This window comes from Erythrolamprus reginae, chromosome 8 (assembly GCF_031021105.1).
Source record: "Erythrolamprus reginae isolate rEryReg1 chromosome 8, rEryReg1.hap1, whole genome shotgun sequence".
Classification (NCBI taxonomy): Eukaryota; Metazoa; Chordata; class Lepidosauria; order Squamata; family Dipsadidae; genus Erythrolamprus; species Erythrolamprus reginae.
The window spans coordinates 11,657,134-11,667,868 of NC_091957.1; the positions used below are offsets into that span (position 1 = coordinate 11,657,134).

At 42.8% G+C, this 10,735-nt stretch overlaps 1 protein-coding gene across 2 annotated transcripts in view; it reads right to left on the reverse strand.

The window, feature by feature from the left end:
• Window positions 1-10,021, reverse strand: part of DENND1A (DENN domain containing 1A) — a 235,816-nt gene extending 225,795 nt beyond the window's left edge. Inside the window, exon 1 of one of the 2 annotated variants that reach the window (XM_070758843.1) lies at window positions 9,837-10,021. In XM_070758843.1, the coding sequence (XP_070614944.1) occupies window positions 9,837-9,925 (89 nt within the window). In that variant the 5' untranslated portion in view covers window positions 9,926-10,021. The remainder of the gene's footprint in view (window positions 1-9,836) is intronic. The other variant, XM_070758844.1, reaches the window with a different exon arrangement.
• Window positions 10,022-10,735: the final 714 nt, after the last annotated feature.

Genomic DNA, 10,735 nt, shown 5'->3' on the forward strand with positions numbered 1-10,735 from the left:
CCTATACAATTTATGTATGGTATGTTTGTACGTATGTCTGCTTACTAATGGGGTTTTTAAAATATTTTAAATTGTAAATTATTAGATTTGTTATGAACTGTTTTATTGTGTTGTGAGCCGCCCCGAGTCTACGGAGAGGGGCGGCATACAAATCTAATAAATAAATAAAATAAATAAAATAAATAACAACTGTAACTGAATCTAAAGAAAATTTACATAGTTTCGGAAGAATATATAATGTATACTGATCCTGTGCACGCCTTTATCTTAATATGTGGATTTTTTTTTCTTGTTGGATGTATTGTTTTAATATGTATCTTTGGATGGGTTTTTTTTTTTTTTGCTTTTCTTTTTCTCTTTCCTTTTTATGTATTCTATGTACCTTGTATTATATTTGTAAATAAATCTTTAATTAAAAAAAAATTTTTTTAAAAAGGAAATAGAGGATAAAGAGGAAACAGAATTGTATAAAATACGGAGAAACTGATATAATTGGTTGGAATACCAAAGTAAATTTAAATAGTGAGTAATGTATATAGAATACACGGTAACAGGTAGCTAGATTTGGATAGGCTGTTAAAAGATATAAAGAGAATAGCAATAGGTAGGGGCTAAGAAATATGTATACATAGATAAGTTAAGGAATAAGAGAGACAGTAAAACAGGAGATACAATGATACCCAAAGCTGGGAAATTGAATACTAATACAAATTGTTTATGTTTTGTAAAGTTACGTTATGTAATGTTGACGTTATGTGTCGGTTTTCTTTGCTTGGGTTTTGTGTTTCATTTTGTATATATGTACAGTATATGTTGTTTTTCAAAACTGTTCAATAAAAAATATTTTTTTTAAAAAAAGAATTTGGCAGCAAGCTATAACGATTATGACACGCACACACAAAATGTGTACTCCGAGGACACACTGTTTGACGAATGATGAAATGTTTGTTTTAAAGTGGGGGGGGGAATTTAAAAAAACTTCCCCCCCAAAAAAATAGGTGGAGCCGCAGTGCCACACTGGTTTTAAATCCGTCTCCAACCCCATCTCCATATATTTTCCTCCAAACCTGTTTTGTTTTCATAAGTGCTCGAATCAAAAAAATAAAAAAGCCAAGTTTCAAAAGCTAAACTCCAAAACACCAGGAAAAAAAAACAACCCAACACCATATTCTCATCTTTGAGAAGCTAACACTTCAGCAGAGAATTTGTTACGCTCTTCAGAAGCGTCTCACAATATTGAAGGTGGTGGGGAAGACAGAAAGGGAGCGAGGAAGGGGCTTCTGATGTACGATGAATGCGTAACACATTACTAAGTAGGTTTTTAGAAACATAGAAGATTGACAGCAGAAAACGACCTCCTGGTCCAACTAGTCTGCCCTTATTTATTTATTTTATTTATTTATTTATTAGATTTGTATGCCGCCCCTCTCCGTAGACTCAGGGCGGCTCACAACACAATAAAACAGTTCATGACAAATCTAATAATTTACAATTTAAAATATTTAAAAAACCCATTATTTAAGCAAACATACATACAAGCATACCATACATAAATTGAATTGAATAGGTCCGGGGGAGATGTCTCAGTTAGAAACATAGAAACATAGAAGTCTGACGGCAGAAAAAGACCTCTTGGTCCATCTAGTCTGCCCTTATACTATTTTCTGTATTTTATCTTAGGATAAAATATGTTTATATTATGTTTATCCCAGGCATGTTTAAATTCAGTTACTGTGGATTTATCTACCACGTCTGCTGGAAGTTTGTTCCAAGGATCTACTACTCTTTCAGTCAAATAATATTTTCTCATGTTGCTTTTGATCTTTCCCCCAACTAACTTCAGATTGTGTCCCCTTGTTCTTGTGTTCACTTTCCTATTAAAAACACTTCCCTCCTGGACCATGCCTGACGACAAAGGTGGGTTTTAAGGAGTTTACAAAAGGCAAGGAGGGTAGGGGCAGTTCTAATCTCCGGGGGACGCTGGTTCCATAGAGTCGGGGCCGCCACAGAGAAGGCTCTTCCCCTGGGGCCCGCCAACCGACATTGTTCAGTTGACGGGAGAAGGCCCACTCTGTGGGACCTAACTGGTCGCTGGGATTCGTGCGGCAGAAGGCGGTCTCGGAGATATTCTGCTCTGATGCCATGAAGGGCTTTAAAGGTCATAACCAACACTTTGAATTGTGACCGGAAATTGATCGGCAACCAATGCAGACTGCGGAGTGTTGGTGTAACATGGGCATACCTGGGGAAGCCCATGACTGCTCTCGCAGCTGCATTCTGCACGATCTGAAGTTTCCGAACACTTTTCAAAGGTAGCCCCATGTAGAGAGCATTACAGTAGTCGAACCTCGAGGTGATACTATTTACTATACTATTTACTGTATTTTATCTTTTATATTTTATCTAGATGGATGGATGGATGGATGGATGGATGGATGGATGGACAGACAGATGGACAGATAGACAGACAGACAGACAGATGATGGAAGGATGGATGGATGGATGGACGGATAGATAGATCGAAGCTTCAGGTGTGAAATTTCCAACAAGAGTTGATTTCCAGGATCAACAAAATTCTAGCCCCCATCCCCTAGCAATGTCACGTCTCAAAAAGATATCACAAAAAAGAAAAAAAGAAAAACCCAACAACGCATCATCTCCTGTTGTCAGGTTTCTAAGCTCCTCTGCTGGTCTCCACCAGGGAAGAATTCACACTCGGGTTTTTTTTGTTGCTAAACAACCTTCTGCTTGATTATCACCCAGCCAATATTTGACATTATCACCCTGGACTTGGCAGTTCGCTTTTGTTCACTGAAATGCAGCAATCAGACTAAAAATGGAAAAAGGGGGGGGGGGGAGAGAGAAATAATAAGCAGAGAATGAAATGAAGACTAAGGATCCTTTAAAACTTTGTCAAAAGGGAAGGTTTTCATTACCCCCAAGGAGGTATAATACGAAGAAGAAGGCACACAGGAAGGCAAAGAAAGAGCAGGGCAGGGCATGGGAGGGAAGGAGGAAATGTAACTTAAGGCAATTTAATTTAATGTGATTTGATTTATATGCCACCCAATCCCATGGGACTCAGGGTGGCTAATTATAACAATAGCATCTAGACTTATATGCCGCTTCACAGTGCTTTACAATCCTCTCTAAGGCATTTACAGAGTCAGTCACTTGCCCCCAACAATCTGGGTCCCCATTTGACCCAGGGAGGGAGGGAGGGAGAGAGGGAGGGAGGGAGGGGGGAGGGAGGGAGGGAGGAAAGGAAGGAAGGAAGGAAGGAGGGAGGAAAGGAAGGAAGGAAGGAGGGAGGAAAGGAAGGAAGGAGGGAGGGAGGGAAGGAAGGACAGAAGGAAGAAAGAAAGGAGGGAGGGAAGGAAGGAAGGAAGAGAGGGAGGAGGGAGGGAGGGAAGGAAGGAGGGAGGAAAGGAAGGAAGGAAGGAATAGCAATAGTACTTAGACTTATATACCGCTTCATAGTGCTTTTCCAGCCCTCTCTAAGTGGTTTACAGAATCAGCCTCTTACCCCACAAAATCTGGGTCCTCATTTGACCCACTTTGGGAGGATGGAAGGCTGAGTCAACCGTGACCCTACTGAGATTCGATCTGTCAAACTACTGGCAGCCGGTGATCAGCAGAAGTAGCCTGCAGTACTGCGCTCTTAACCACTGCGCCACAAGGAATTTAACAGGAAGAAATGTGTCCTGTGATTTTTCTCCATGGATAATGAGAAAGTGGATTACTTACATGGTCCTGTTTATTTCCTGAATAATATTTTGAGCTTTCACCACTTGACCTCAAGTGGCCTACTTCTGAACTGGCTTATTTTGTTTTGTTTTATTTTTAAACGGGCAGATTCAAAGTATGTTCCAAAAAAAAAAAATCTGCAATTTTTTTTTTACTTTACTCATTCCCATCCCCCAATTTAGCAAAGCTTCTATTCTGTAATATCATACCTGTAGGAGGAGGGAAGAGGAGGCGATGAAGACAGAGATGGAGAAGGAAAAGGAGAAAATAGAGGGAGTAGGAGGAGGGGGACATAGAGAAGGGGGAAGAAGGAGAGGAGGGAGGAAGAGGAAGGAGGAAGGAAGAGGAGATGAAGATAGAAACAGAGAAGGAAAAGGAGAAGATAGAGGAAGAGGAGGAGGTCATAGAGGAAGAGGGGGAAAAGGAGGAGAGAGAGGGAGGAAGGGAGGAAGGAAGGAAGGAAGGGGAGGAAGAGGGGGAGGAAGAGGAGGAGGAGAAAAAGAAGAGGAAGAGGAGGGGAGGAGAGGAGAAAAAAGGAGAAGGGGCAAGGAGGAGGAGAGGAAGAGAAGAGGAGGAGGAGGAAGAAGGGAAAGGAGGAGAGGAGGAAGAGGAGGAGGAGGAGGAAGACAACAAAGAAGACAACTTGGTGTCAAAGTTGCGAAGACAAACAATAAGCCCTTGGTGCAAATTCTGCACCCACAGGAAATCTGAGACAGAAGGAAGACAGCAGGTCAACAAGGGGAGGGGGAGTCACTGGTTAAACCAGAAATCAGATTTCAGCTGACAAAAGCTTTTTTAAAACTGTGACATCTTGAAAGTTCACAAATCCTTCGGTGCAAAGTTTCGCCTGAAGTCGAAGCTAATGTCAACCAGGACAAGCTGTGTTCACCCCCCACCCCCCTCCCACCCCAAAAGTCTCCAGCTCACATCCTTCCCGTTCTGTGATTCAGCAGCACCGAGAGATTTAAAAACAGGATCTTGAAACTTCAAGCAATCTTTCCCAGGAATCCACTTCTGACTTGAAAAATGGCCCTAGCTTAGGGGGGGGGGAGGGCAAAATTAACATAGAAACATAGAAGATTAGATATATAGATATATATCTGGTGTCAAAAATTCTTCTTTTTCAATGGATGAATGAGATAAAGATACTGTATAGGTTAAAATCTAAAATGATAGAAACATAGAAGACTGACGGCAGAAAAAGACCTCATGGTCCATCTAGTCTGCCCTTATACTATTTCCTGTATTTTATCTTAGGATGGATATATGTTTATCCCAGGCATGTTTAAATTCAGTTACTGTGGATTTATCTACCACGTCTGCTGGAAGTTTGTTCCAAGGATCTACTACTCTTTCAGTAAAATAATATTTTCTCATGTTGCTTTTGATCTTTCCCCCAGCTAACTTCAGATTGAACCCCCTTGTTCTTGTGTTCACTTTCCTATTAAAAACACTTCCCTCCTGAACCTTATTTAGCCCTTTAACATATTTAAATGTTTCGATCATGTCCCCCCTTTTCCTTCTGTCCTCCAGACTATACAGATTTACTCAAAATCTCTTGGCTTTGCTATAATTTAGCATATTAGCTATATTGTAATGAGCTATTGAGAATATTTTTAGTTCATATTTTCAATACAGATCTACCGTACACTTGCCAGCCTTCTTTTGTTGTTGTTGTTTTTTGTTATTTGTTCTGTTTGTTTTCTCATTTCTGTTTGTTTTGTTTTACTCTGTTTTGTCTTCTGTCTATGGTTAAATGCATATTGCCTAAAATTTGATACACAATCTTCGTTTTTTCCATTTACTTATTTTCCTTTTGTATCTCTACATGCTTATATTGTGGTTTGTACCTAAATGTATTTACTGTATATATCCTTGCAAATAAAACTTTATAAAAAGAAAAAAAAGAAACATAGAAGATTGACAGCAGAAAAAGACCTCCTGGTCCATCTAGTCTGCCCTTATACTATTTCCTGTATTTTATCTTAGGATGGATATACTGTATGTTTATCCCAGGCCTGTTTCAATTCAGTCACTGTGGATTGACCAACCACTTCTTCTGGAAGTTTGTTCCAAGCATCTACTACTCTTTCAGCCAAATAATATTTTCTCATGTTGCTTTTGATCTTTCCCCCAACTAACTTCAGATTGTGTCCCCTTGTTCTTGTGTTCACTTTCCTATTAAAAACACTTCCCTCCTGAAAGTTATTTAACTCTTTCACATATTTAAATGTTTCGATCATGTCTCCCCTTTCCCTTCTGTCCTCCAGACTATGCAGATTGAGTTCATGAAGTCTTTCCTGATGAGTTTTATGCTTAAGACCTTCCACCATTCTTGTAGCCCGTCTTTGGACCCGTTCAATTTGATCCATATCTTTTTGTAGGTGAGGTCTCCAGAACTGGGCATAGTCTTCCAAATGGGGTCTCACCAGCGCTCTATACAGCGGGGTCACAATCTCCCTCTTCCTGCTTGTTATACCTCTAGCTATGCAGCCACGCATTCTACTGTATATAGTCATATACAGTGAAATCAGTCAATGCATATACAATACTATAGGTCTTACCTGTTTGCTTATTCTACCAACCCAGCTAATTGCAATGCAGTCACCAAAACATGAATTGTAAAGGAAAAAAAACCCCAAAACAAAACTATGGAATGTCTTGTTTTTCCTCTCACCAGCGCTCTATACAGCGGGGTCACAATCTCCCTCTTCCTGCTTGTTATACCTCTAGCTACTTGGTTGATGCTTTCTCCAGAACCAAAGGCAGGATAATTCCTCAAGCCAATCACTCTCTCTCACAGAGATATTTTAGGAAACTTGCTACCAACTTTTAAAATTGCTAAGCAACCGATTGGTATCGAATTCCAGAGAAACGTAGATTGTATACTTCAGGCAGCCTGACAGCAGGAAAGGAAAAAATCAAACAGTAAAATCTTCAACAACTAGCTGGGTGATTATTTTTTTTTTCCGGTAGAAGTCCAAAAAATTGCAGAGGGAAAAAAAATTTATCTCCTTGATTCGTATTGATTGCTTGTTAATTTCCCCATCTGATAATTGTTTCCTGATTGCTTATTTGACCCCTATGACAATCATTGAGTGTTGTACCTCATGATTCTTGACAAATATTGATTGATTGATTGATTGATTGATTAGAAACACAGAAACATATAAGACTGACTGCAGAAAAAGACCTCATGGTCCATCTGGTCTGCCCTTATACTATTTCCTGTATTTTATCTTACAATGGATATATGTTTATCCCAGGCATGTTTAAATTCAGTTACTGTGGATTTACCAACCACATCTGCTGGAAGTTTGTTCCAAGGATCTACTACTCTTTCAGTCAAATAATATTTTCTCATCTTTCCCCCAACTAACTTCAGATTGTGTCCCCTTGTTCTTGTGTTCACTTTCCTATTAAAAACACTTCCCTCCTGGAGCTTATTTAACCCTTTCACATATTTAAATGTTTCGATCATGTCCCCCCTTTTCCTTCTGTCCTCCAGACTATACAGATTGAGTTCATTAAGTCTTTCCTGATACGTTTTATGCTTAAGACCTATTGATTGATTGATTGATTAGACTTGTATGCCACCCCTCTCCATGGACTCAGGGCGGTTCACAACATATCAATGACCAAAGAGTATACAGTAATACAGATAGATCCAATTAATATAAACAGTTAATTTAAAACATTATCAAAAGGCTAAACATTAAAGTCATTCATGTAATTACAGCCATAAGCATACTAAAGCATACTAAACATTCAATGGCCAGAGGCCACTGTCTTGTCTTTTCATGCACACTGAGAGTATATGCACCAAAGACAAATTCCTTGTGTATCCAATCACATTTGACCAATATAAAGAATTATATTCTATTCTATTTTATTCTATCCCTTATTTTACTCGACACTATTCTATTCTACATTCCAATATACTATTCTATTTTATTATCTGTGCTTTGTTCACTTTCCTATTAAAAACACTTCCCTCCTGAACCTTATTGAACCCTTTAACATATTTAAATGTTTCAACCATATCCCCACTTTCCCTTCTGTCCTCCAGACCAGTGTTTCGCTGCCTGGGGAATTCTGGGAGTTGAAGTCCAAATATCTTCAAGTGGCCAAGGTTGGGAAAAACTGCCCCAGACTATACAGATTGAGTTCATGAAGTCTTTCCTGATAAGTTTTATGCTTAAGACCTTCCACCGTGAACGTTGTCCATGGGGTTGCGGTGGGTCAGACATGACTAACAACAACAATAGATAATCATTACGTGTCGAACCTCATGATTCTTGACAAATGTATCTTTTCTTTTATTTATTTTTATTTATTTATTACTTAGATTTGTATGCCGCCCCTCTCCGAAGACTCGGGGCGTATGCACCTGAGAGCATATGCACCTAAGACAAATTGTGCTAATAAAAACTTATATTCTGTTTTGTTCCTATTTCTATTCTAAAGCAGCCCGTACAGTCAACAACTCCCAAATAGTCTTCAATAGCAGATCCACAAGGTGTCCTTTACAGAAGTCTAACCCACAAAATGTCCCTGTAAAAAGTTTTCCTGCAAAGGTGCAGGAAAACCTCAGCTGCAGTTCCTGACCTGTTTCAAGTGGGAGAAGTGAATCCAGAACAATTCCTCAACTTACAAATGGTTTATTTAGTGACCGTTCCAAGTTACAATGTTAGGGGGGGCGGGAGTGACATGATCCTTTTTAAAAACTTTTTTTTAGCATCCCCATAACTGTATGATCAAAATTCAACCAATCCATAGAAGAGGAGGAAGATGGGGAGGAAGAGTAGGGAGAGGAAGAGTGAAAAGAGGAGGAAGAAGAGGAAGAGGAGAAGGGTAGGAGAAGGAAAAGGAGGAGGAAGAGGAAGAAAAAGAGGAGGAGGGTAGAAGGAAAATGGGGAGGAGGAGGAAGAGGAAGAAAAGGAGGGGAGAAGGAAAAGGGGGAGGGGAGGAGGAAGAGGGGGAGAAAGAATGGAGAGGAGGAGGGGGAGGAGGGGCAGAAGGAAAAGGGGGAAGGGAGGAGGAAGAGGAAGAAGAGGAGGAGGAGGGCAGAAGGAAAATGGGGAGGAGGAAGAGGAAGAAGAGGAGAGGAGGAGAAGGAAAAGCGGAGGGGAGGAAGAAGAGGGGGAGGAAGAATGGGGAAGAAGAGGAGGGTTGGAGGAGGGGCAGAAGGAAAAGGGGGCAGAGGAGGGAGTGATGAGGAAGGGGAGGAAGAGTGGAAAAGAAGTGGGGTTGGAAAGAATATGAGGAGGAAGGTGTCTTTCTCATCCAAGGGGCTTCAGGGGCTTCCTGCCCTCTTTCCAGCCTGGCTTGGCCCTCTCTCGGGGTGAGCAGGCAGGCTGTGAGGCATTTGCAGGGCCACTTCTGCGCTGGCCCCCCTAAGTGCTCCAGCCGCCTTCTGCTACCTAGGGATGTCCCCACAAGGCAGCCAGGCAGATTGGCCACTCCCAGAGCCTCTTTGGGGCAAAGTAAGGCCGCCCCCATCATCCCAGGTCAGGGCAGCAGTGGATGGGAATGATGGGGGCAGCAGTCCAGCCCTCTCCTTCACCTCAAATAAGTGGCGGCTGGGAACATTAGGAGCTGCAGTCCACCCCTCTCTATCGTCTCAAGTAAGAGGCGACTGGGAATTATAGGGGTTGCAGTCTAGCCCCCCTCCCACCTCGTCCCAAATCAGGGCAGCTGGGGACGATGGGGGCTGCAGTCCATCCCGTGCAATTGGTCTCAAGTAAGAGGCGGCTGGGAATGATAGGGGCTGCAGTCCACCCCTCTCCATTGTCCACAGTCAGGGGCGGCATATAAATCCTAATAATAATAATAAAAATAATAATAAAATAACAATAACAATAATAATGCAGCCCGCGCAATTGGATTCAAGTAAGAGGGGGCTGGGAATGATAGGGGCTACAGTCCAGCCGTCCCCCATCGTCCCCAGTCAGGGCAGCTGGGGACGATGGGAGCTACAGTCCCTCCCGCCAAAGCAGAGCTCTGAACGAGGGACGGGCTCTTTCCCACGCAGCCCCTCCCCGCGCGCGCGTGCGCGACCCCCCTCCACGCCCCCGCCCCACACTCACTTAATGCGGGACCCCATGGCGTCGGAGGCCCCCGCATGGGCCCGGGGCGGCGTGGCGGGCGGGGCTCCCGTCTGGAAGGCGGGGGTCATTCCATGCCCGTCCGGAGGACTCCGGGAAGCGAGAGGCACGACCCGCCGACGGACAAGGCGAGCGGGCAGCGGACGGACCGGAAGCGCGCGCGTAGGGGCTGCTGGGAAACGTAGTCCCGCCCGCCCGGAAGGCTCACTCCCCCCCCTCCGCCGCCCCTCTCCTCCGCTCCGCCTTTCCTGGCCCTCAGCTCTTTAAGAACTACGACTCCCGGCGTCCCCAGCCGCCGGGCTTGACCGCCCCCTTGGGAATTGGAGTCCGGCGTGCCTTGGAGGGGCGAGGGGAAGGGGAAGCTGGGCGTGCTGGGAAGTGTAGTCCGCAGACCCCGCCTTCCTTTTTATGGGGGAGCGGGAGATAGGGAAGGCGGGCCGGGGACGATGAGCCTCGTAGTACTGAGGGAGGGCCGCGCGCTGCAACTCTTTCCCAAAGCTACAAATGTATCGTCGGTTCTATAATACAATGTTTTAATATTGTTTCCAATATTTTTCATATAAGAAGGCCGAAAGGATGAGGTGAAAATGAGGACTTGGAAGTGGAATGGAAAATAATCAAGGAGAGAAGCTGCCTGAAACTGAGGGGAAAAAATTCCTGTCAGGAAGAATAGAATGGAATAGAATAGAATAAGGAATAGAATAGAATAGAATTGTGTGATTGGACACACAAGAAATTTGTCTTTGGTGCAGATGCTCTCAGCGTACACAAAAGAAAAAGATACATTTGTCAAGAATCATGAGGTAAAAAACACAATGATTGTCATAGGGGTCAAATAAACAATGAGGAAACAATGTTAATAAAAATCTTAAGGATACAAG